Source organism: Asterias rubens, chromosome 6 (genome assembly GCF_902459465.1).
Source record: "Asterias rubens chromosome 6, eAstRub1.3, whole genome shotgun sequence".
Lineage (NCBI taxonomy): Eukaryota > Metazoa > Echinodermata > Asteroidea > Forcipulatida > Asteriidae > Asterias > Asterias rubens.
The window spans coordinates 5,501,105-5,526,837 of record NC_047067.1 but is presented as its reverse complement, the minus strand read 5'-3'; the positions used below and the strand labels follow the sequence as shown (position 1 = coordinate 5,526,837).

At 37.8% G+C, this 25,733-nt stretch overlaps 2 protein-coding genes across 9 annotated transcripts in view; one reads left to right on the top strand and one right to left on the bottom strand.

The window, feature by feature from the left end:
- The first annotated feature begins 279 nt into the window (after positions 1 to 279).
- On the top strand, positions 280 to 14,602 carry LOC117291893 (AP-4 complex subunit beta-1-like). Of its 3 annotated transcripts, none has more exons than XM_033773890.1 (19): positions 280 to 431; positions 1,649 to 1,726; positions 2,298 to 2,421; positions 2,851 to 3,023; positions 3,410 to 3,540; positions 4,343 to 4,490; positions 5,029 to 5,122; positions 5,523 to 5,646; positions 6,486 to 6,612; positions 7,245 to 7,340; positions 7,835 to 8,004; positions 8,433 to 8,563; positions 9,238 to 9,403; positions 10,214 to 10,287; positions 10,787 to 10,889; positions 11,220 to 11,462; positions 11,505 to 11,697; positions 12,282 to 12,417; positions 13,870 to 14,602. In XM_033773890.1, the coding sequence occupies exons 2-19, from the start codon at positions 1,677 to 1,679 to the stop codon at positions 14,020 to 14,022; spliced, it is 2,436 nt and encodes an 811-aa protein (XP_033629781.1). In that variant the 5' UTR covers positions 280 to 431; positions 1,649 to 1,676; the 3' UTR covers positions 14,023 to 14,602. The 3 variants fall into 3 exon arrangements, with proteins under 3 accessions (XP_033629781.1, XP_033629780.1, XP_033629779.1); XM_033773889.1 differs by having other exon boundaries at positions 11,220 to 11,521; positions 11,564 to 11,697; XM_033773888.1 differs by having other exon boundaries at positions 11,220 to 11,697.
- Positions 14,603 to 18,008: 3,406 nt separating this feature from the next.
- Positions 18,009 to 25,733, bottom strand: part of LOC117291460 (acetylcholinesterase collagenic tail peptide-like) — a 44,840-nt gene continuing 37,115 nt past the window's right edge. For 5 of the 6 annotated variants that reach the window (XM_033773168.1, XM_033773170.1, XM_033773172.1 and 2 more), the window contains 8 exons: positions 25,427 to 25,498; positions 24,597 to 24,677; positions 23,764 to 23,860; positions 22,786 to 22,922; positions 22,046 to 22,306; positions 21,320 to 21,395; positions 20,518 to 20,620; positions 18,009 to 19,408 (listed from right to left, as the gene is read on the bottom strand). In XM_033773168.1, the coding sequence (XP_033629059.1) occupies positions 19,270 to 19,408; positions 20,518 to 20,620; positions 21,320 to 21,395; positions 22,046 to 22,306; positions 22,786 to 22,922; positions 23,764 to 23,860; positions 24,597 to 24,677; positions 25,427 to 25,498 (966 nt within the window). In that variant the 3' untranslated portion in view covers positions 18,009 to 19,269. The remainder of the gene's footprint in view (positions 19,409 to 20,517; positions 20,621 to 21,319; positions 21,396 to 22,045; positions 22,307 to 22,785; positions 22,923 to 23,763; positions 23,861 to 24,596; positions 24,678 to 25,426; positions 25,499 to 25,733) is intronic. The other variant, XM_033773173.1, reaches the window with a different exon arrangement.

The following is a 25,733-nucleotide window of genomic DNA, read 5'->3' as shown; positions in this document are numbered from 1 at the left end:
ATAAGTATGTAAATCATTACGCTTATAATCATTTAAATAATATTTTGGTTGAAACTTTAAGCATTCTAACCCTTTATAAATCGAACTTTCCAGACTTAAAGGGGAATGGAGATGTGACCTTCCAACAGAGGGCGCTATATTAGAATGAGACTACCGAAAGTGTAGATTGAGCGCTCAATCTGCGGATTTGTTGGTCAATATTTTGCGCAATACGCAGACTGAGCAATTAATCCGTAATATGCGCCTTTAAACATAATTTCTGATCATTTCCATGATGATAGATAACAACAACATCTTGAACCTGAAGTTTGTTGTCCACTCTTACTCTTAGTCCTCTCGATCCTTACACATTACCAGTCTTCACAGAACTGACATTAACATGTGTGTAGAATGTACAAGTTGACTGCCGACTGTTTGATTGTGTAATAATTGTAAGTTGTAATTAAGTTAGTAAGTAATTGACCACCATCATGTTTATGACAAATAATATTTGAAATTATGTAGTAAGATATTGACTATGTCACCATGTGAATGACAACACAATAGTATTGTGTTGTCATTCACCAATAAAAAAATGAGTGGCAGGCCAGTGGGGAGGATGAGAGACTTTACTTTCCTTAGTGTCTGTTTGGACCGTCTGTTTGTTACTTTGTTGTTTGTTTGTTTGTTTGAATGATTTTCCCATCAAAGTAACTCGGCAAACTCCCACAAAGGGATGTAAATACCAAGCTGGCAACAGCCAATCTCTCTCACAAACATTGGTTCAAATTAAACTTTATTTAATATTTTAATAACGTCTATGATTATGAATTACACAAATCCATGCCCATGGCCATGGCAATCCTCCATCAACTCAATGACTCTTGGTTGTGCATTATTCACATTGGCATGCTTGATGGTAGCTAGCCCAACTTGTTGTGCTGAGCCCGGAGTGTTGACTGTGACTGTGCAGGGACTCTAGTGTGTGATACTTTAAATAAACAAGAGCCATTTTTATAACACTCGGACTCAACTCAGCCGAACAAGGTGGGCTAGCGCCTCAGAAAAAGAGGAGAGAGAATATAAATTTGCATTGAAATCAAGTAATAATAATAATAATAAGACTTGTAATGCGCACATATCCACCCTGCTGGGTGTTCAAGGCGCAGTAAAACCAAAAACAAAACAAAAACAAAACAAAAACAAAACATAACACAAAGAAAAACAGACACAACAAAATTAGTCATTGAAAACCTGTGACATAAGATAAGTTTTGAGAAGAGACTTGAATTTTGCAGTACAAAGACAAGATCGAAGATTAAGTGGTAGAAAGTTCCAGATGCGTGGCGCGGCTGAAGAAAAAGACCTGTCACCCCATGAGTGTCGAGACTTGGGTTCAATGAGGAGAAGCATAGAACTTGATCGAAGACTTTGGGCCATAGGTTTATCGCTAAATATCAAGAGAGGGGGCTGTTGGAACCACACCGCGGCGTTGAATTCCCCCTCTGCCTACCCGTATTACATTGTGGTTTACTAACTTTTACTAACTATCATGAATATGACTATCCTGTGGTGTGCTAGGACATCAGTATTTTACCACATCAGGGTAAAGGACTATTTACACTCAGTAGTTGAATGCAAATAATAAAAAAACATGTAATTTTTACAGTTTGACAGAAAAGACAAAGACAACAAAGATGGCGTACATTGTAGACAACTGGGACGAAGAGGACATTCAAGAAATAAGGTAGATCATATAAACATCAACTGGGCTCGAACTAGTTGCAATAACGTAACACTCCTCCCGCCGGCAAAGAGGAGGGTTACGTTATTGCAACTAGGCTCGAACTTCACCTGGGGAAACCAATCCACTAGATTGCAAGGCTTGGATGGCAGCTCCAAACTTTTACAGGACCAGATAATTTGTTACAAAACCAAGAATTTGTTACAAGAACGGAATCAAAATGAAAAGAACACTCTTTACACAGTTTTATATTTTGAGCCGATTTTCGTTTTTTTGAACAGGCATCGAGAGAAGATTTATCTAATTTTTCCTCTTGGTAAATACTTTTAAAAATTACGAGATCGAAATAACTGTATTTATCAGTTTTAAATGAAAAATCGCAGTGAGGTGTTATTATTCAAAAACACGGGACTGCTAGACTTAGTACGTTTACTGGCCTGAGGCTAAAATCACTGCCCTCGGCCCTGCAGTACAGTGCTAAATCTGAGCCCTGATCACTAAGGTGGTTCACTGGACCATTTGTGTCCAATGATCAATTTTTAAATGATTGATCCAATTATTTCACAATCTGCAGGAAGCATCTCAACAAACCCACATCGCAAACAGAATGCGGCCAACTCCGGGGTATTCTCAAGAAGATACTAAGTCAGGTTACCAGAGGGCTTGACATGTCGCCCCTGTTTGCTGATATTGTAAAGGTAGGCTGGTGCTCGTGTATTATAAGCCGTTTCCAAAATCAAGGGTGCATTTTTCTCATTCTTGGCCCAAAGCTATATTATTATCGTCTGTCATGAGTTGAGCATTTCCAAAGGACTTTGAGTAAGTTGCACTGTGAAAATCAAACCAAATATACTGTAGTCCTGTTACAAAATGTGTTTTTAATGAGCCCTTAACCTTTCTACCAGGCCCGATATTCTTCCTACTCAAGTCTGATGTTTGATTTTGTTATTTTTGACCAAATGTCATGCACAAAATTGAAAACAATTGATCTTAGAAGCTGAGTCTATCTTAAAGACTTAATAAAAACACATAAATGCTATAAATTCAAAGATTAAAATGATTGCTAGACACATTTGACATCAAGAAGTTTGACCATTCATTCTCATATTTTAACCTTTTTCTTCAAGCTGTGTGCCACAGTAGACATACCAGAGAAGAAGCTGGCCTACTTGTACATGACGACGTACGCACACAGAAAGCCAGATCTAGCCCTGCTGGCCGTCAACACGATGCAGAAAGATTGCAAGGACGCTAATCCTATGATCCGTGGATTAGCTCTGAAGACTTTGTGCTCACTGAGGTAAGGGGGATTATTAAACACCTTGGTTAAATTTATCACTTTGTATTTATTTATGAAAAACAAGGGAAAGAATTGTTATCAAAATCAACTAAACTATGATCTACAGGGTTGAAATTACACACAGGTCACGGAGGCCTTGCCTTTGTTGCCCCTGGTCTTGGCCTTAGTGCCCCTGCAAAAGTTTCCCATTGACAACTTAAGATTTCCAATGGAAATGCTGCACACCTGACTCTGACCATGTACGGCGACAACCCTATGGGTGATTATACCTTTACCAATACGGACATACATGCAGTTACCACTTTTCTTTTGTACCACAGGTCATTTTTCGTTTGTTGAGCAGTTTGAAACAATAATTTTTTTTTTGTCTGAATGTATTTCCTCAGACTTCCAGAGCTTATTGAGTACACCAAGCAGCCTCTTCTGGCTGGACTGAGGGATAAGAGTGCGTATGTAAGAAGAGCAGCCGTCCTTGGATGCCTCAAGATAAACAACATTAGTCCGCAGTTCATAGCTGGTAAGAACTGAAAAGTGGCATGTCATGATCGAGTGGATAAGAACACCAAACTCAAGCTCTGTTGCTCTGTTGTTTCTGATCAGCAGAGTGTGGATTTGAGTCTCGATCGTGACACTTGGGTCCTTAAGCAAGACACTAAAACCATTATTGCTGCCTCTTTCAGATACACTTTGTTCTGGGATCTTAATAATAATAATAATAATAATAATAATAATGAGAACTTATAAAGCGCACAAATCCATCAAAGTGCTCATGGCGCTAAATACAAAGAATAATATTTACATGTACAATAACCAAAATTGAAACGTAAGCCTAAGCTAAGAAGAAATCCAGAACATGTTGAAGAGAAATACAGTACAAATGCAATATCAAAGAAAACATCGAAGGGTAGAAATCAAACCATTTTCTCAAATACTTGGTTGAAAAGATGTGTCTTAAGGTTTTTCTTAAATTGTGTTAAAGAAACAGATGATTTTACTAGTGCTGGCAATTTGTTCCAAAGGCGTGGGGCAGCATGTGAGAAAGATCGGTCTCCCCATGAATGATTGGATATGGGCTCAATAAGGAGACTAGAATTGTAAGACCGGAGTTTGCGAGGAGGATTGTATGGTTTGAGTAGATCATCAATATATGCAGGGGCATTGTTGGTGAGTGATTTATACACAAAAAGCAGAAGTTTATACTTTACTCTACTGCTTACGGGTAACCAGTGTAATTCTTTCAAAATCGGAGTTATATGACAGGACTTTAAAGGACTTTATATGACAGGATCTTGAAAGGTTTTTGTTTTTTGTACTTGTAGATCATGGCATTATTAACATGCTGTATGAGATGTTGAGAGACGGGGATGTGATTGTCGTCATCAACTGTATGCTGGCTTTGGAGGAATTACTGGACCACGAGGGCGGAATTGCTATTAATCAGAGGATCGCTCACTACCTGGTGAATAGGTGAGTTAAAGTGAAGGTATACATTTGGTAATCACTCACAAAATTGATGACAGTAACAACCTGGAAGCCTACAGTAGCTTTCAATAGTATAATTTTAAAGACATTTTTCTTTAAAGTAATGTGGTTATGTTAAAAGACAAAAGTTTGTTCATGCCCCAAAATTTGAATCTGAGAATCACTATTACAGTAACTTTTCTCAGATTGTATATTCCTAATAGGGAATATTGTTCCTGCTAGACATATTCACTCCAGATTCTTTGCGCTATCTCCAAAAATGTTTTGGTTTCCCTAGAAATATTGCCTCTAACACCATTGTTGTAATGATGTAAGTTGTGATAGTGTCTATTACAAAGAAATGGGAGACTTCTAGTTGGCAGTAGACTAAATCCAGTGTTCTCAGAAATGTGCATTTGACAATGACTGCTGCCACCTAGAGTCACACAGTCGCCACTTAAGGTGTCTTGTCAACCTTGGTGGTTTTGAGGGTTGTTTCTTTTTCTAGAACATGTAGAACTTACTGTGTTGTCTTCATTTTCAGATTATCAGAGTTTACTGAATGGGGACAGTGTTGTGTCTTGCAGTTGTTGTTGAAGTACACTCCGCAAAGTGAAGACGAAATGTTTGATATGATGGTAAGGCGATAAATGGATCGGTGTATTGATTGATTGACTGATGGATGATCTGTTTAATGATGGATTGGTTTCATTATGGATTGATTCATTGATTATTTTTTGTTTGATTGGCTTCTGTTGAGGAAAGCAGGGGAAGTTTGTTTGTGCATAATCATGGGTTAAAACTCACTTGTTTCCAGTAGTTATGATTGTAAATATCATTTTATTCTTTGTTGCTACAGTGCAGTGATTCAGCTTTATAAATCCTGTTATTATAATTTTTATAATTATGTAAATTCCACTCTACTTCAATAAATACATTTTAATTGTCCTGAACATTTCTCCCCCCCCCCCCAAATATTCCGATCAAGTTTTAAACACAACTTTTTGCTTGTTCTTCTTTCCCCTTCATACCTTGTAGAATGTAGTGGATGCATTCTTAAAACACACTAACTCTGGAGTATGTATGGCCGCTGTTCGCTTGATGCTGCATCTCACAACAGATCTGCCCGATATCAGCAAAGATGTATACAATCGTCTTAAAGGTCAACACCCCTCTTTTAATTGTAGAATATAACTTTTGTTTATGCAAAACATTTAGATGTCAAAGTAATTTTTTTGTAGGAGTTTCCAGGCTCAACTTTTTTTTGGTTTTCCAACTGATTACTTATTTTCCCCAAAGAATGTCAAAATTCTACAGAAGGCACATTGTATTATTAATTTCTCAAAAACTACAGCACCTCAGCTAGTAATATTTTATATGAAGCTTATTACACTCATTATCTTTACACCATTCAAGTTTAATGTCAGTCTGTGGACGTTTGTGTTTTGTGTTGTACAAAAAGTACCCAAACCCTCTAAAGGCAGTGGACACTATTGGTAGTTACTCAAAATAATTATTAGCATAAAACCCTTCTTGGTGACGAGTAATGGAGAGAGGTTGACGGTATAAAACATTGTGAGAAATGGCTCCCTCTAAAGTGACATAGTTTTCGAGAAAGAAGTAATTTTCCACGAATTTGATTTCGAGACCTCAGATTTAGAACTCAAGGTCTCGAAATCAACCATCTAAACGCACCCAACTTCGTCGACAAGGGTGTTTTTTTCTTTCACTATTATCTCGCAAGTTCGATGACCGATTGAGCTCAAATTTTCACAGGTTTGTTATTTTATGCATATGTTGAGATACACCAAGTGTGAAGGCTAGTCTTTGACAATTACCAAAAGCGTCCACTGCCTTTAAGAACAAAAGTACCATGAATGGGACTCAAACCTACACAGATCAGAAACACCACAGTTTTGGTGCTCTCCATCGCTTTACCATTACTCACCATTACGTACTGCAAACCATTTACTAGATAACATTATTCTCATTTCCAAACAGGTCCGCTTTTGAATCTACTGAGTAGTGATCGTCCTGAGTTGGTATACACAGCATTGTGTCACCTGGAATGGTTCAATACAAGGCTGCCCGGCAGACTGGCTAAATACTACAAGAAATTCTACTGCAGGTAAAAGTCAATGCTCAAGTAAATGCTGCATCTTCTCTCTTGTGACTTATAAGCATTGACAAGGAAAAGCAGCAGTGTACAAAATTATGTTCAAGAATATTGATGCCTGAGATTTGTGAATACTTTACTTCGACGAAAGCTTCCCTTTTCGCAAGTCAAAAGTTACTGTAAAGATCAAGTTTGAGCATAAAAATGAAAGAATGAAAGAAAGACTTTTTAAAACCAAAGCTTGGGCTCTGTCTGCCTGTTTGAAGCCCCGTACCAAAAGTGCACACTTTGATCAAAATAAGTTAGGAAGCATAAGCCAGAGCTAAAATAGAAGCCATTGTTATGAGAAGCACTGTACTGATCATACCTTTCCATTTCCTTTGGTATAGGGGTGGGGGGGGGGGCAAAGGATATTAGCAATATGTGTGCTTCGTTCTTAAAAGTGCAAGGGCACCAAGGCATTTTCTCCCTGGTAAAGGGCAACCTATGAGGAAATTGTAAATTTCTACTGCAGAGCATTTCAAGGGCACCAAGACAATGACCCGGGGGGGTTGGAGGCAATCGCCTTCGTTGCCTCCGTTAAGTATCAGGCCTATAGTAGTAACGCAGCTATAATTGTACAATGACCTTTGATTGTCTTCCAGATACAATGATCCAGGTTATGTCAAGTACAAGAAGATTGAGCTGTTGTCCTCGCTGTGTTCTGAGGATTCGCTCAAGGACATCGTTGAAGAGCTAAGGTGAGCGATCGGAACTCAAAAAGTCCACCCTTGAAGGCACAGAATACCTTTAGTATACCTTTGGTTTTTAGAACCATTTGATTGTTTTACTCCAATATAAATGTAAATAATGTATACAATAAAACTGAACTTTTATTTCAAAAGGTGGTAGTGTTTTTGAGATCTTGTCGACAAATCTGGAGCAGTTATGTCCACACAGGAAAAAAAAACGTAATTGGAATGCACAATTTGAAAGAACGTTTCATGCAGAAACATTTCCCAGGCTAGAAAGTAAACTAGTCTGGGCCCCTATTGGATACTAGCATTGATTCGTGTTATAGGATACTGGGAATGTGACAAAATGGAGCTTTAAAATTATGTCTCTAATGTGGCTATGATTTTATGTAAATGGATTAAATTGGGCTACGGTTGATAAGATCATTGCAGCTGTGCCTCTAGCCACAGCCAGTGACTCGTATACATGCTTACTCTAACTAGTTACTCCCATTCTCTAGTGTCTATGCAATAGATATCTCTATTCGTCTATCCCATCTCGCTGTGGCTGCCTTGGGGAAACTCGCCAACACATCTATAGCTTACTCAGGACCCTGTGTGGAGGCTCTCCTCACCTTACTCTCACTACAGATCGACTCTGTCTCGTCTCAAGTCTTGGTTGTCTTCCAGGGTAAGAAACAACTTTCTTAAAAGATATTTTCCTAACTGCAGGGTTTCCCGTAGAACACGCAAATAATGATTATTATTATCATATTTTTCTGGTAATGAAACCAAAGATGCCTCTTGTTAGTCATTGTAGCTGGCAAGCCTGAGGAGATCTGTAAAAGAAAGTGCTTGCTATGTGAACTAGAAACACATAGTGTTAGCTCCTGCTCTTCCATGATAAGTGTTCTGGGTTCTTTTATGAGCACCACTGATCACAGTACATGGGACCTACGAACCATTCAAACCCACACTCTACTGATCAGAAACACCAGAGCTTAAGTCCACTGCATGCTCTTAACGGCTCAGCCACAGCACGCCATAATGCTATAATGTAAATGCCAATTTAACAGTGTTGAAGATGACTCACCTTTTGCTTTTTCTTCTCGTCATCAGACATCCTTCGTTATGAGCATCTTAAAGACTTCATCCCGGCAGTGGTTGAGAGACTTCCGTCATGTGAGCAGCTCATCCAGGAGCCGTGTGGTAAAGCTGCTCTGGTTGGGCTCATTGCTCAGTATGGCCAGGTAATTTCCTGAATGTATTTTCAGAATGTCTCGTGACAGTCTCATGAGGATGACTGGAGCAAGCTAGTCGAAACATTGAGACCAATTAAGAACTCACTCCACGACAGTGAAGTTTATAACGAGAAGTCCGCTCGATCTACTAAAGATAAAGTAGCAATTTTCCACCTTCTGCCCAGGTAGTAGTTAAAAAGCAGGACAGTTCTTTTCAGAGCTGAGAAGTCTCTCGTATTCCGACAATTTACTCCGTGGTAGTAGAATATAAAGCAAGACAAGTTCTTAAAAGAACATGATCTACCTGGCAAATATATACACACATGGTGAATACTGTAAACCAAATATATATTGACACCTCACCATGCAATGCCTCAAATCCCACATAGAATGTATTTCTTTACTTAAATGTTCTGATGGTTAAGTCATCACGACTCCGTTTCACCCGAGGTGTAAATGGGTACCTGTGAAGGGTAGAGGTTGATATTGTGTATGAATAAGCCTTTTGGAGTACCGTTAAATGTCCCATTCAAAGTATACAAGGATACAAGTGTCTTGACCAGGAACCAAACCAACACTCGGCTTATCACAAACACAAGAGCTCGAGTCCAATGCTCTTTAACTGCTGGGCCAACACTCGCCACAAGACTGAGAGTAATTTAATTCACAATGATTTGTTTCAGGATCTTCCTGATGCTCCATACATTCTTGAAAGCATGATTGACACATTGGAGGAGGAGCGTAACACGATGGTCAAGTTGAGTTTGCTGACAGCTACTATCAAACTGTTCTTTATCAGGCCTGCCGAGTGCCAAGACATGCTAGGCAAGATTCTGGAGTATGCTATAGGTACTAAAGATATGTCTGCAGTAAGAGCTGTGGCTACAGCTGGATCCCTTCAACATGGCTGATGTAGCCATCATCCACAGCCGGCCACAGTAGATATCCATATCACATAATCACTTAAAGACCCAGCCACAGTAAAATATACACAAGATCCAATTTAGCCAAAGCCTGGTGGTCTTTGGCTAGATTCTTTCAACATGGCTGTTATAACCATCAGCCATAGCCAGAGTAAAAGACACATAATTAGATCCAATATGGCCAAAGCATGTTAGCTCGATCACTTCAATATGGCTGCTGTAGCCCTCAGCCACAGCCACAGTAGAAGACACTCAAGATCCAATATGGTCAAAGCATGTTGGCTAGATGACTTCAATATGACTGCTGTAGCCCTCAGCCACAGCCACAGAAAAAGACACTCAAGATCCAATATGGTCAAAGCCTGATCACTTCAGTATGGCTGATGTAGCCATAGCCACTGCTAGCCACAGTTAAAGATACCCAAGGTCCAATATTGCCAAAAGTTTGGTGGCAAGATCACTTCAATGTGGCTGATGTAGCCATCAGACACAGCCACCCTTAAATCTAGCATTCCAATAATAATGACCAAAGAATGTTGGTCTTTGGCTAGATCACTTCAACATGGCTGCTGTAGCCATAAGCCACAGTAAAAGATCACCAAATTCCCAAAATAATTAAAGTCTCCTGGTTGTTGTCACAAATGTTTTGATCATCATTTAAAAGCAAAATGTAAATACAACTTGTACTTCTGACTTTTATTCAACTTTCCTTCTTGATAACTGTCTATTGTCAAAGAATGTGAGAGTAATGCTGATCTCCAGGAAAAGGCAAAGATGTACTATAGACTCCTAAGCAAAGACGTCCAAAAGGTAACACTTCATTTGACAATTGATCTCTGATGTTTTGAACAATCAATTCCAATTCAAGTTAACTGAAGCAATTTGATTCATTTGTAGAATTCAGAATAAAATATTTTAAACTAATTTGTGATGGATACTGTTAAATAAAATTCACTCACGGGATTCTTTCTGACCAAAGACTCCAACCCAACGTGCCCAACACCAGGATCCAAAAAACTTTAACAAAAATAAAAAAATTAATAAATAAAAAGCCATGCTTAATTTGGAATTAACAGGACCCAAAATTGTAAAGCCTGATGCGCACAAAAACTTGCTAAGCACAGAAAAGTATTGCTTAGCAAAAAAAGGTTATCAGCCCAAAACACATTAAGTTTGCATTGTTGTGGCTGGTGCCTGACTCAATTTTCGCTTGGCAAAGATATTTGTCATGCAGTGTTTTTCTGCTTAAAAGCTTTATGAAATTGAGCCCAGCTCGTTGTACTTATTGAGGCATCTTGTACTTTGGCAGGCAAAGGATATCATAAGCGCACCTCCGTCTCGCCTACCAGTACCGTGTCCCAGTGACACATCAGCGGATGTTCACCATTTCAACTCCATAGCTTTACTGTTTGGTAAGTATTGGTTTCACGTGGGCAAAAGACTGGTATTCGGCATACACTGGTTACTCAGACTTCTCCCATATCTAGATTATCAAGAAGACAGGCTCTGGCACTACCAGTATAAATAGTGGCTTCTTTTATATAGCTCTCATATCCGTCACTCAGTGATGCCAAAAGCACCTCAACATTCAGTCTTTTGGTATTGGTGGAGCTACGTTAAAAAAGAGTTGTACATTACCTAGACAAAATCATAAGTGTAATCGTTACGATCATCTGCATTTACTTCAAACAGGACTTTAAAACTTAAGTTATTGCATTATTCTTCTTTCTGTTTGTTTTCAGGACCAGATAGATGGAGAGAAATCCAAAAATCTAATTATGGAGAGGAAAATGAAGGCCACAGTCCTCTATCATTTGTTGAGCTTAAACCAAACGATGGTGAGCTAGAACTTGACATCACAGCCACCGGCCAGCTGCTGGACTTAGACGGGGTCACATCTGAGTTCAACTCTGAGGTCACACCGGAAGTCATGTTGGAGAATGAAGCAGAGGCCATTCCCGTGGCGTCTACACTGGTCAGTTTAGGTGGTGTTGAGCCAGAGGTCATGTCTACACTGGTCAGTTTAGGTGGTGTTGAGCCAGAGGTCATGTCTACACTGGTCAGTTTAGGTGGTGTTGAGCCAGAGGTCATGTCAGCAGTCCGTTCTGATGGGGTCGCTACAGAGACAGTCACTCGGGTCACCACTGAGGCCAAATTCCTCACCAATGTCAGTTTAGCACCGGAGGAGTTTGAAGGGAAATGGACCACGTGGAAGAGCTGGTACGTAACAAAGGGATCGTAAACCTTTGGTGTTTGAAGCTGTGCAATTGTTGATATTAAATGTAAATATATACAACAAAACTAACTTGTTTAGGGTCGTTAACCACCGGTTCTTTTCAGAACCCACGCCAAAAAACCCGAGCGGTTTTGTCCATGCAGGAAGAATAATTTGTAATTGGAATACACAATCTGAGACGATGTTTCTGACAGTAATTTTCTAATATTCAAATTTTTAGGGATAAAAAGTGATATCTTTTTTTCATAACCTTGTTACTTCAAAGTGAAATGATTCTCAAATGCTTCATATTATTGGAAGCTGCTGTACTTCAAGCCAAGCAGGTTTTTATTTGCATTAATTTGAGGAGTGGCTACCAAACGTAAACCTTCCTTTTAGGGTTTTCATAAAACCTTTTTTTTTAAGGAAAACTTGTAAGATTGTGTTCTCAAATCTGATCGTTTCGTTGCCCTTGAAGTTTTCTCACCATGACTACTGAAGGGAGCAAGCTCATAAAAGAAACCTTTTAGTTTTAACTTTCTGATCCACAAAAAAAAAAAAAAAAAAAATCAATTCAATTCCTTTTCAGTGAATTGCAAGAGCTCAAAATAATGAAGTCTCTACAGCCCAAAGACATCCAGAGACAACTGGAAGAACTAGGATGTAAAACCATGGCAACCACACCGGAGGATTCTGCTCCATGGAGAGCTTTTCTTTATGCAAAGGTAAAGAGTCACAGCAGATCCTTTGAGTTATTATTTTTCACTATGCAAGTTTGCTTAAAACAAGGCTAAAAGCCACACTAGGTAAAGGGTTACAAGGAAGAGAACATAGAAATGCAGAAACTCAGTGGAGCTGAAGGTAGGAATTGACATTCCTCTTAAAAGATGGCAGATCATAGGGTGAAGGGAAACATGCACCAGGCAAGGAGTTCCAAAGAGATGCAGTACGAGGGAAAAAGCTACTAGAGTAGATCTTTGTTCTTCATCTCGCAAAGCCACAGTATAAGGATGAGAACAAGCAGAAAGCCTGCACTTGATTTAGTAAGGATAAAAGGCAGGCACAAGCTCCAGCCAAAATTGACAACAGTACTCTATTGACATACATTGTGTAAATTCGGATTTTAGAATCATTTTAAGGCGCTGGACATGTTTGGTAATTGTCAAAGACCAATATTCTCACTTGGGTTATCATAAAATGAAAAATTCTGTGAACATTTTGACTCAATTGGTCATTTAAGTTGCAAGAAAGTAATGAAAGAAAAAACACCCTTGTTGCACAAATTTGTGTGCTTTCAGATGCCTGAGAAAGGCCTGAAGTCTTTCTCAGTTTCAAATATTTAAGTGAGAAGTTTAAGTTCTTTCTCCGTTGCTCGTTACCAAGTAAGATTTTATGCTAATATATATTTTGAGTAATTACTCCAGCCTTTTTATACTGTTTCCGCTTCTTGTTTCTGAAAGTAGTGTCCTCCAGTGCCACTTCTTTGTACAACTGTTTCAGTGATTTCATAATCACTACCCTATGTAGACCAAGAACAAAACAGAAAAGGGAAAACAAAGGTCTTGCCATAAAGACTTGGGTTTCCACACAGAATTTTGTGTACAAAGTCTATGCGAGGTTCTTAACTACAGAAACAACATAAAAGAATAAAAGATGCCTCCACACGGATGCACAAAATGGAATGTGTGCCCTAAAGCATGCCTATGATTAGGGCACTTACTTAAAGGCACTGTACACGTTTGGTAATCGTCAAAGACCAGTGTTCACACTTTGTGTATCCCATCATAAGCATAAAATAACAAGCCTGTGAAAATTTGGGCTAAATCGGTCGTGGAAGTTGCGAGAAAATTATGAAAGAAAAAACACCCTTGTTGGACGAATTTATGTGCTTTTAGATAGACTTCTAGCAAGAAGTCTTTAATTATTTTAGTGAGAAATTACCTCTTTCTCAAAAACTTCAGAGTGAGTCACAATTTACAGAAAACACAATGAATATTACTCGTACCTTAACAAGTTTCAGAGGGAGCCGTGTCCCACAATGTTTTATACTATCAACAGCTCTCCAATGCTAGTTACAAAGTCAGTTTTTAAGTTAATATTTGTTTTGAGTAATTACCAAACGTGTACCTTCCCTTTAATGCTGAGATCATTATTACAACATTTTGTTTTCATTATAGGAGGATCACACAAAGCAACTGTTCTTAATAGAAGTCGCCCTTGACCTGGTGAATGACCTTCTGACCTTTGACATACGATGTGATGAAGGTCAAACATCTACCGATCAGGCAGCGTTGGTCGTCAAGAAATTACTTTTGGATGCAGTATCCTAAAAGTATCGTGAAGAATAGGTTTGATGAACAGATGTCTTACTTCATGATCAAGTTTAGGTTTTTTTCTAAAGCACATGACCAACAATGGTAACTGTCAAAATCCACAGTATCGGCCCCTTCTGTGAACCATCAACATGTAGATTGCATAACAAACATCAGCTCAATAGGTCATCAACAAAGGTCTCACAAAATGGTATAAAACTCTATTTTCAGAGTCACGACTTCTAAACTAATTGTTTTACTCATTTCTCAAAAAACAATAGCAATTCTGGCAAATTAGCTATGTGTATGTTTCTGAATAATTTTATTTTCAATTTTACTGTTGTTATGCTCATAGATTGGTAGCGTCATAGATTGGTAAACACTCCAAAAATGTATGGCCATAAAAACTTAGTTGGTGAGAAGCTACTGGAAAAAGGATTCATGCATGAATTGTTGCTCAGTTTTCGGTTGAAATTAAGGTTGGTGTACATTTGCGAATGATGCGCCAGAGGTGCAGTCAGTAAAGGCATAATAATAATAATAATAATAATAATAAAGACTTGTAAACCGCACATTTTCACCCTGCTGGGTGTTCAAGGCATGGTAAAAAACAAAAACAAAACCAAAGGAAATAGACACAACAAAATTAGTCCTTGAAAACCTGTGGCATAAGATAAGTTTTGAGAAGAGATTTGAAATTTGTGGTACAAAGACAAGATCGAAGATTAGGTGGTAGAGATTTCCAGATGCGTGGCACAGCAGAAGAAAAAGACCTGTCACCCCAGGATTGTCGAGACTTGGTTTCATTGGGGAGAAGCATGACGCATGTTTGTGCATCTCCCTTGTGCACAACTCTATGGCATTTTGCACACCAATAGTGCCTGTAAGTATGCTACATGAATGCATGCGTTAATGAAACTAGCATATTTCATGGGAAGGGCTAATTGAAAAAGGCACAGTGAAAACAGAGAAACCTCAAAAGAATTCTTCCGAAACTTCTTCAATTTGTTTTCCAGTAAGATATTTATTTTTTCATAAATATCAAATGATATTAATATCAATGATATCAGATTATAAAACATTTAGTATTAAATACTATACATTCAAATGACTTTATTGACAACAGTAAATAAATATTATTTCTTTACAAATCCTTAAAAAACAACAACACAAGCAGCAAGTTGTCGAGATCTGTTCATTTGACTGAAAACTTTTGTTGTTAATATTTAGCACAATTATTGTAACATATATTTATCGTGGGTTTTTTCATCTATCTATCCGATAATTCTTTCCTTTCCTAATCTTTTTTTTTTTTTTTTACCAAATTACCTTTTACCAGTATCACAGCTTCCCCAAATCACAAAAAACACTGGCCTTAAAGTTTCAAATGATTTCATCCCATTTTGATTACTTTGAACAAAGCGTCCGATACACTACTCTGTGAAGCTGTGAAAAAAACTTTCACACAGTTTTGTTGTGTGAAATTAATAATGAAAATTTTCACACACTGTGTGAAAGATTATGTTAAATTTTGTTGAACTTTCTTTTACATGCATGACCCTTGTTTCAAATCTTTTAACTAAAATGTGAAAATTTTCACTGAACATTGTGATTACGATGACCGACTTCTGTGATTCAAATGAGTGAATCAGTTTAAAGCCACTGCTACTTCTCTGTTGCAAAAGCAGTGGTTTGTTTTTTGTCAAGGTTTCGTCCTTTACGCAAAAGGGAAAGTTGCATTACAAAACTTGAAATATGACAGTCTGCTGATTACTGATTTCACATTGGTAATATTACATGTATATATATATACAATGTGAATATATCAAATACTTTAAAAAGTGGTTTTCACAACATCAATTTGTCATAAGTACAATTACATCAATGTTATTGCCAAATTGTTATTGGTTTTTTTTAACAAGCACATTTTATTTTAAGCTATTTGTGAGTAAGTTTTGAATAATGTCTGGTGCAATTACTTCCTATGCCACAAGTTATCTTTTAAATGAGACTTCCTGTGTCAAATAGTCAAGAACAAGCTTTTGTGTAGCAACCTCGAATGAGCAAACTATTGTACAATACACATTCATTCAGATTTTTGTATGGTTGTTCACCAATCAAAGTACTACAACTTTTATTCCCAACATTTTCTGTAGAATGACCACATTAAATCAAATGGGGACGCATGGTAAAAATACCCTCCCTGTCAACTTACCGCGACCGTGATGTAAAACTAACGGACCAAAAGAGGTCGCAGAACACTTCCGCACAGCCGTAGTAACCTACTGGGACCATGCTGTAAAATGCTATGCAAACTTCGCAGAATATAAGTCCAGGTGGAACTACACCAAAACCAGTCACTGAAAGAAAAAGTCCAATGGGACTGTGAACTTAAAAGAGTCTTTCCAAAAAATTCAAGTATCGGCTGAAACTTTTCTGTTTGCCTTCAGAGTGGTAACATTTTTATAATATTCACTGTTCAATATTGTTATTATTGTTAATATATTTATCACATTCACACTGTACAAGCTTACTTTGTATATAAATGTACAAATATAGGTACGTAAAATGTCATAGCATTGTGATCAAGAAAATTACCATTAAACTGTAAATGTACAAATAATTCTATTGATTGCAGAGAAAGTCAGAAATTAAATGGCCAAATATCTAGAAGTTGATGTTGAAAAAACAAATTCTAAAGTAAGCATGATCTAAGTAGTGGGAAAAACTGTTAATTTAGAATAGTCAGTACTTCAAACACAATTCAATGTAGAATTCATATTCATATTTTGATAACTATATCGGAATGTTTTTTTAACGTTAACATTACTTGAGCTACTGTCTGGAAAAAAAAATTCTCATCGTTTTTACAGTGTACAAAGCTTCAAGTGTAACACCGGTCATCTTAACGAGCAATTATAATGTTGTCTTTTTCAAACCATGCCATCGTTTTACGTAAATACACTATGCGACACACAGGCAGGAGTTTTAATAAATTTCTTGCATGGTTGGTTGACAAACCACTTGGAGCAAGTTCGACTGCGAACATTTAGTCAACCATTTAGAAACATGTGATTGACCGGCTACACACATGCGCAGTGATGCCCTCACTCGAGCAACCTGTTTGGAAGTCTAATCAACCAACACTTCAGTCGCCGTCCAACTTTTCTGGTTCCCTTCTGCACTTTACACATGTTAGCATGGAACATGGTTCCAAATGGTCGACCACAGTAGTCAACCAATGGTCGACCAGCCTGGGTTCGAGTAAAAATGGTCAACCTTTATTAAACCATGGTGCACTAGAAATCGCTCTTGGTTTTTGCACATTAGACTAAAATTCAAAGACTTGTAAACAATCGAGCGCTTGATACAGTTAAAAGAAAAACACTTGCAAATACCAGTATTCAATGTTTGAAAGATCAAGTATATAATGTTATAACTGAGGTATATACACAGATAACAATTTTTAATTTTTTTTTAATAGCTAAATGAAAAAGCCAAATGTTGTGGTATGAAATGAAATAATACCCAGTTGTCATCTATTTCTATTTTTCCTTTAATATATGTTGAATTGAGGAATACTCCTTTGTTTTAGACATTTTGACTGTGAATAAGACTTTACCTGTACCCGATTCAAAAATTCCTTGTAATAACTTTTAATATACAAATACAATCCAAATATTGTATTTACAGTTTTCCTTTGTTCAGTTATTAATTTAAAAAAGCACCATCTGTAACACAAATACATATATCACTTTTTATAAGATATTCTAACTATACATAGTTGAATATTGTGGATTGTCACAAGATCTCTAACGAGTCCCACACAACAAATTAATACTGTTAAATAGGAGTAAACAATTAAATAACATAAATAAAACATTCATTGTCCAAATAGAAGTATTTTACTTATGTAGGCTCAGGCCTGATACTTCGCTGAGGCAACAAAGACAATTGCCTCCATGCCCCCTGGTCACTGCCTTGGTGCCCTTGAAATGCTCCAGTAGAACTTTACAATTTCCTCATAGGGTGCCCTTTACCAAGAAGAAAATGCCTTAGTGCCCTTGCCCTTTCCAAAACGAAGCGTACAGTGTGCCTGAAACCTTATATGCAGTGGTTTAAAGCAGGCCTTAATTTCTGATGTTGCCAGTAATTGAGTGAGTGAACAATTCAAATTCTTCAGGTGATCAGGGCCCAATTTTATGGATCTGCTTATCCCCAAATTCTGCGCTTACAATCACTGTTCTCCGCTTGCAGGTAACCGCCAAATTTCTGTGAAAGTTGTGTAAAGCGAAGAATGCCTAGTAACATGGAGTACCCACGCGCCCAAGCCAAAATTCTAGCTAGAATGAAATTGGAGTGAAATTATCCATATATTTTTTATAGCAGCTATAGATTTCTCTTTAAGGTTGAATATTAAATGAGGTACATATGTGAAGATAATGAATTTATTCAGGAAAAAAGATACATCCAGAAATCTTTGATTAAAATATTAAGAGAGATCGTGTTACTCTTTAAATGTGAGGCGATCAAGCTAAATGGGTCGTTTGTCGGAAAGACAATGACCCTTTGAGTGTAATAGAGCCATCATAGCCTAATCCTCATCTTTAAAATATCTCCTAATCGGTGCACTTAAGTATCCTCTTCAGCTCAGGTGAATGGCTAAAGATGCGTATATCCCTCCTTCGGGACAGTGGAGTCCCAATCAGGGTATATTTATCTCCTCTCGCCAGAAGACTTCAGGTTCTCTCAACTCCCCCGACTGAGCTCAAAGGCTGACACACGATTTCAATCCAGATCTCAAAATTTGAGTAGAATCGTCATTAAAACCTCATTCACAGTCGTCATAGGTTCAGCTCTCCACACTCCCAATCCCAATCAAGTCGGGATGTTCTATCTCCCAATTTCAGAAGTAGAGTTGACAAAACTTGGCGAACATTCTAGTCTTGAAACCAAGGCGGTAACTGTTGTGCGGTCTTACTCGCTGCCCGTCGCTTCTATGTACCATTCCTACTGTGGGGACGGTACACCCATCCTCGATCCCAATAATAATGTGTGTAAATCACTTGGCCTGCGCTACCTACAACCATTGCATGAATGACTGTATAATCACACTGTGACTGTTGCATGAACGGCAGGATGTGTGTTTTGGACTGCATGGCGCTTGTGATAGGCAGCACTGGCAGACTAACGACTTGTCATCAAAACTTAAGCCATTCCTGCAACCCTCTGATGGTCGCTGTCCCCATGATCGCTGTGAGGGGTTTACTTTTCTGGCGGAGGGATTTGATAGGGTGATAGCTGTCGCCTTCTCCGTCGGACTACTTTACAGTTACCAGTATCAATCCTGCAGCGGTCTGTACACCTCAAGACGCCCATTGTCTCGTATCTGTCAAGAGATAATCTTGAGAGTTAAAGGTTAACTATCTTATTCTTTTCTTATTCTTGATCACAAATGTCAAAATGTATGAAAGAAAGGTTTGTTTTCACTAATTCCAGCTTATCCCTGCCGAGCATCATTTTCATCATTACAAGTAGAACGTTAAAATATTAATAATATTATTTAATGATAAAAAGCATCCAAAAGTCAGCAATACAAATAATTAAGCCTATCAGCCCTGATAGAATAGTTTCATACTTCAAAATAGTCTGAAAAATACAAATTAAAGTAAACAAATATAAATTAACAAACTTCAAAACTTAAAATTATAAATAGTTGTTCAGCAACCCTGCAGGTTTATATAAACGTCAATTTGTAATAACGAACAATGAACATCCACAAACAGAACCAAGGGAGGTACAATATAATAATAATAATGAACCATTCTTGTATAGCGCATATCACAATCATAGAAAAATCTCTATGCGCTTTGAGATGAAAAAAAAGAGAAGTTAAAGTTAGACAGTAGAGACAAGAAAGAAAAATGTAGTCGATACAGAAAGAAATACTGTAGGCTATTGCAAAACAAATGTGTTAAATATGAACAAACACTCACAAAATAGAAAATAAAAAGGCCTAGCTCTATACACAAAACCTGTAAATTCATCTGAGCGAGGAAGGGAAACAAAATTTTGCTCTTTTCTTAAAATCACAGCTTCAGCTTGGGGTTTGGTTTAGGCTCTGTCTGTCTGTTTGAAGCCCTGGACATAAAGCATACATTTAACAAAATAATTGACAGAACCTAAGCCAAGATCAGAGCTTAAGCCAGAGTCTAAGCAAGTGCCAAAGCTGTGGTTCGACAAAGGACCTTGGCAGACAAAATGTATACATCATTCAATCACACAAGGAAGATGGCATGATCACAATCAAAGCCTCTGGCACAAGTTTAATACAACAACAAAAATAATGTGTATCATGCCATAAGATAAAACAAAACCACATAAACTATTATTTCTGTTCTTTATAATTTAAGTGAATAGTTTGGAGGCAGTAACTATCAACTTAAATGTATGTAAGTATTCCAACAGATTTTAGCATGGGATGGGTTTTTGTTTTGAGGTATTGATACTCACTCTGTAAAATAGGAATCGCATGTTTTTCCGTTGAAGTCAAGCGTATCGCACTCTTCTACTCCTTGTTGTCTGTAGGTGTCTCCACAGAATGATCTCATACAGTCTAAAAAGAATATAATTACCATGATAATACTCATTTATTGACTTTATACTGCGCTCTCTCCAGGACCAGCCTGTTCGAGGGCGCATAACAGTAAAAATGTCATAAGAAAAAAACACAGCAAAAGTTTAAGAAAAAGTACACCAGTAAAAAGAAGCAAAATAGAAATCAAAGCCTTATTGACAAAAAAGGTGAAAGAACACCCTAAAGCCCGGTTCATACTTCCTGCGAATGCGAATGCGAAGCGAATTTGACGTGAATTTGACGTCACAACTATCCTTTCGCAGCGATATTCGCAAGTGAGGTGAACGGAGCTGAACTGCTGCGAATATTCCTTGCGATTGTTGTGACGTCAACATTCGCTTCGCATTCGCATTCGCAGGAAGTATGAACCGGGCTTAATACAGTAAAAAGCAATGCAACTACAATGTATAATAGATGTTAACTACAATGTAGTAGTTCGAAGACGTCTGTCGCAATGACAATGTACAGGTACAATAAAGCATTTACAAAGTTCACAATAAAATATGAACCATAAACAAAAATAATAATGAGGACACACTATAATGTGCAGATATCCAACTGAGGATGCTCATGGTGAAGTGACTTGACCTGTATAATGAAGGAAGGAAACGACAAAGAAAAACTGTATACCAGAAGATACTGTTGAATAAAAAGCAGCAGAAGGGAAAAGTCACTTACTGATGCAACTGTCTGTGTGTATAAAGTTTCCATCATCACATTCTTCCTTCCCCTCTAAGATAGCATTTCCACAAATCTGAAAAATCAAAACGAGTAGAAATGCATGAGTCTGATGGTTAGTTTAAAACTCGCTGTGTGGAATGCAGCATGTTCTTATGAAGTCAATGCCATAGGGGGCGAATGACTAAAATCACTGTGCCACAAGAAAATAAGTTGCTTTGCATGATGTGCATATTAAGAATAAACTAGAAATAACAGTAAACTTGCGGGTACAACCATGTATTGAATCAACTTTGAGGAAGTGTTGGCTCTGAAAAGAGCTGGTTTGATCTTAACATTTCAAACAGTACTCTGCTCATCTTTAGGAGAAGAAGACGAGCAGAGGGTTTGTTTTAAATGTTGAGAACAAACCTGACCTGCTTTTTTCAGGGATTAGAACCCTTACCCCGATGACTAAACCACCAGCAGGCTTGACACTTTACGAAGGCATTGGAGGTGATTGCCTCCTTGCCCACTGGTCAGTGCCTTGGTGCCCTTAAAATGCTCCAGTAGAAATATTCAATGTCCTCATAGGGGCCCTTTACCAAGGAGAAAATGCCTTGGTGCCCTTGCCCTTTCAAAAACGAAGCATACAGGCCTGCACCAGAACTTGAATTTGATGCGCTAAATCAATCGGCCATGACACCGTGTATAAAGTATATCAATACAAAGAAACCTAACCCTTACACTATTGTCATCCTTATCATCCGGCTCCGTCATGTCCCCCGTCTCCCCTTTTGGTCCCTGTGGACCAGTGGGTCCCATTTCTCCAGGAGGTCCTGGGGGTCCAGGGGGACCTGTGACGACCTTTGTGCTATCCTCGACCATTAAACAATTCCACTCGTCCGTGTCTCTGAAATAGAGTTTTTTCACATCTGTCCGATAGACGATGGCTGCTTCTGCACGGATTGTCTGCATAGCGATCTCATTGGGCACAATGACTATTTGCTGGGGGGATGGAGGGAAAAAGGGAAAGAGGGTCAAACATCTTTTACTGGAATTAATGAACGGTTAATAAACAAACTTTCTAAGTGTCTTGCAACTCGCATAGATTCGTTAAGTTTTTGCTTAGATTCAATAAATTATTTTGTAAATAAAGTTTTTCTTTAGTAGGCCCTAATGAACAAAAATGCAAGAAATACAAAACATATACACAATACAAATGCAAAACTATTCATAGTATACAAAAATACAAAATATGCAATATTTGAAAATACACATTATGCACAATTTTCAAAATTAGTACATAAAATGCAAAATATACAAAATGTGCAAAATGAATTCCCAAAAGTATGCAAAATAGTATACAAAATACTCAAGATATAATATACAGAATATGCAAAACAAGGAAAACTATGCAGAATATACAAAAAATGCAAAATGTACCAAATATACACAACTGATCTTTCTGTCTAAATATGACTTACCCCTTCCATGACCTTGTTACCAGGGTCTCCCTTTTCACCTTTGACCCCTTGTGGACCTAGTTTACCAGAAGGACCCTGCAACCCAGGTAGACCCGGCGGCCCAACAGGTCCCCTTGGCCCTTCAACTCCTCCAGCATCTGAATAATCATCAAGAAAGTTTGTAAAAGCAATAAGATTCAATTTAAATGGAAATCAAGTATTTGTTAAAAAGGCACCAGACACTATTGGTAATTACTCAAAATAATTGTTAGCATTAAGACTTAATTTGTATTAACAAGCAACGGAGAGCTGTTGGTAGTATAAAACAGTCTTTCTTAGATTCAAATATTTTAAAGTATCTGAATCTGAGAAAGAAGGAAGGCCTAAACCTTTTTTTGGACCTGAAGCACAAAATTTGTGCAACAAGGGTGATTTTTCTTTCATTATTCCCTTGCAACTTCAATGACCAATTGAGCAAAATTTTCACAGATTTTGTTATTTTTATGCATAGGCTATGTTGGGATAGGCCTACACCATGTGAGAATACTGTTCTTGGACAATTACCAAAGGTATCCAGTTCATGTAAAGAGGACACTGCTCTTATTAAAGATGATATGTCAGATTTTTGGCCCCAAACATTAAAAAATATATATTTTTGAGTGAATTGTATTTCAAAGATTATCACGCGCTCTAACGAAAAACAGTTTAACTTTTACTTTTAATGGTCAGGAACCATGACAAAAATTTAAAACGTTTCTTATAAAACACATAAGAATTGGTCACGTGATATATTGTCGGGATCCCGACAAAAACTAATTTTGAGCACTTTATTTCACTGCTACTAATAATTGGCGGACTTTTTCGAGCAATGGCTCAAATGAAAGCTTGTAACTTTCTCGACCCCCATTAAAATACCTATTGAATTTTAAATCAAAATTGTTGGGTCAAATCGGCCAAAAATCTGACATAGCATCTTTAATTGAGTAACTAACTGCTTACTGTTTCCTGGTGGTCCCATTGGCCCGGGCAAGCCAACGTGGCCGGGAAGTCCTTGGATTCCCTCTGGACCCACTGGACCTCTCTCCCCTGGATCACCCTGAATCAAAATGGGAACAAAATTTTGTATTTTTGAGTTGCTATGCAAAGGTCCCACCTGATAGGACTGCCTGTGGATTTCTTTCAGAGAACTTGGGGAAAGTACTGTGCTTAATACAAAAATTATTGACTTTGTTCAAGGGATAAACAAATTGCAGCATCATCTTAAAAGTGAATATAGCAAGTGAAAAAACATCAGAGTTAAATAAAAATATAAAAAATGTAACAAAATTAATCCTTGATAAGTATTTTAACTCGCTGTGCAAAGGTCCCGGGTTTGAATCCCACCCGAGGAGATTTGCCGGTGGATCTGTCTCAGAGGACTCGGGAAGGTACAGAGAATACAGTGCTTTTAAGCTCTGTATAAATATAATGTTTTTACTCGGTTCTGAAAATTCTAACTGGTAGCATAATCTTGGTGAGTAGCAGGTGAAAGAATATCAGAGTTAAAGAAAATATAAAAAGAAGTCTTGCATCGGTCACCATCGCTGAGTTCAAACAATGGAAACTTGCAGGCATGTATGCGCTGCGCACTACTCTCGGCCAATGAAAATTCTTCATTGACCTCAGTGAGGGCGTGGTTTGGGGCTCGTGTACAAGGGGTCTATACTTCCATCTCAAGAGTGGATTAACATTGTTATGTTCTTTTCCTAACTGTAACAAATGTTGGTTGATTTTAGAACTGCATGTGGGGTTTTTTCAGGTTTTAAAAACAAAAACTGTAAAATATATTTTACCTTTCTTCCTTTCCTTCCAGTATTTCCTTTAGGGCCTTTCTTTCCAGAATGTCCTCTGGGTCCAGGCATACCAAACGATCCCTACAGATAGTAAATTATAACAAAAGATAAATATTGAAAAATGAAGGGAAAATTAGCTGTTGCAAACTGCTCACTTTTACTAAAACCACAGAGAAAGGACCACAGTCCTTTTTCTATGCTAAAACTACCTACAGCAAAATGCATAAAGTGACGTAACATTTAGACCCAAGCAAAGTCTTTCCCAAAGGCTCACCTGTAAGTTAAAATAACAATAACTACCAGGGCCTAATTTCATAGAGCTACCTATAGCCCAAAATGCAGCTAAGTACAACAAAATTATACCTACCACAATAAGGTTACCGACAAAACTACCATGTCACATGAATTAAGAATAATCTGTAAATGATATCCTGTTTATTTTTGCTAAGCAGAAAATGTTTCAGGCAAAATTGTCTGGTTTAGTAGCTCTATGAAATTGAGCCCAGGTGTCTATCTCATCACTAACTTTGTATTTCAGGACAGTAAATAACACTTGTGTGGAACTGGATGTTTATTCTGATTTAAATACAGGTACTAAGAAAACATGCTCCATGATTGCTTCCCCTCACCTAGAAGTAGAAATTTGTATCTAGGCTAATATCATATGGCTATCCATAACACTAAGGCTGACATTCCTTTTCATTTTTTGAAGTTCTACACTTGGGGATGCTAGGTGTTGTGTGCTGTTGTTTTGGATTTGTTGTTTCTTTCGCCCCCACCTATCCTTTTTGGGATATGGATGGGAGAGAACTCATATTTGAAAGACTCACTTTTGGTCCAGTTGGCCCTCTTGGGCCCGGAAGACCCCGTTCACCCTTAGGTCCTGTGTCACCTTTTGGACCCTGATGATGATAAAAACAAGAAAAACAAACAAGGTTTAGAATCAACCTACAAACAACATACAGGCCTGATACTTCTAGAAGACAATGATGGTAGTTGCTTTCATGGCCCTGGTCATTGCCTTTGTGCCCTTTAAAGAAACACGTTGCCTTGGATCGGTCGAGTTGGTCTTTGAAATGCGTTTTGTGACCGTTTTTGTTATAAAATGCATATGGTTAGAAAGATGATGTAAAAGTA

What these genes read in the sequence shown, in the direction of transcription:
- LOC117291893 (XM_033773888.1), top strand. Translation starts at nt 1,677, where the DNA reads ATGGCGTACATTGTAGACAACTGGGACGAAGAGGACATTCAAGAAATA. An exon ending in TGTATACAATCGTCTTAAAG is followed by an intron (nt 5,647 to 6,485) that starts GTCAACACCCCT and finishes ATTTCCAAACAG; the next exon opens with GTCCGCTTTTGAATCTACTG. An exon ending in CTCCATAGCTTTACTGTTTG is followed by an intron (nt 10,890 to 11,219) that starts GTAAGTATTGGT and finishes GTTTGTTTTCAG; the next exon opens with GACCAGATAGATGGAGAGAA.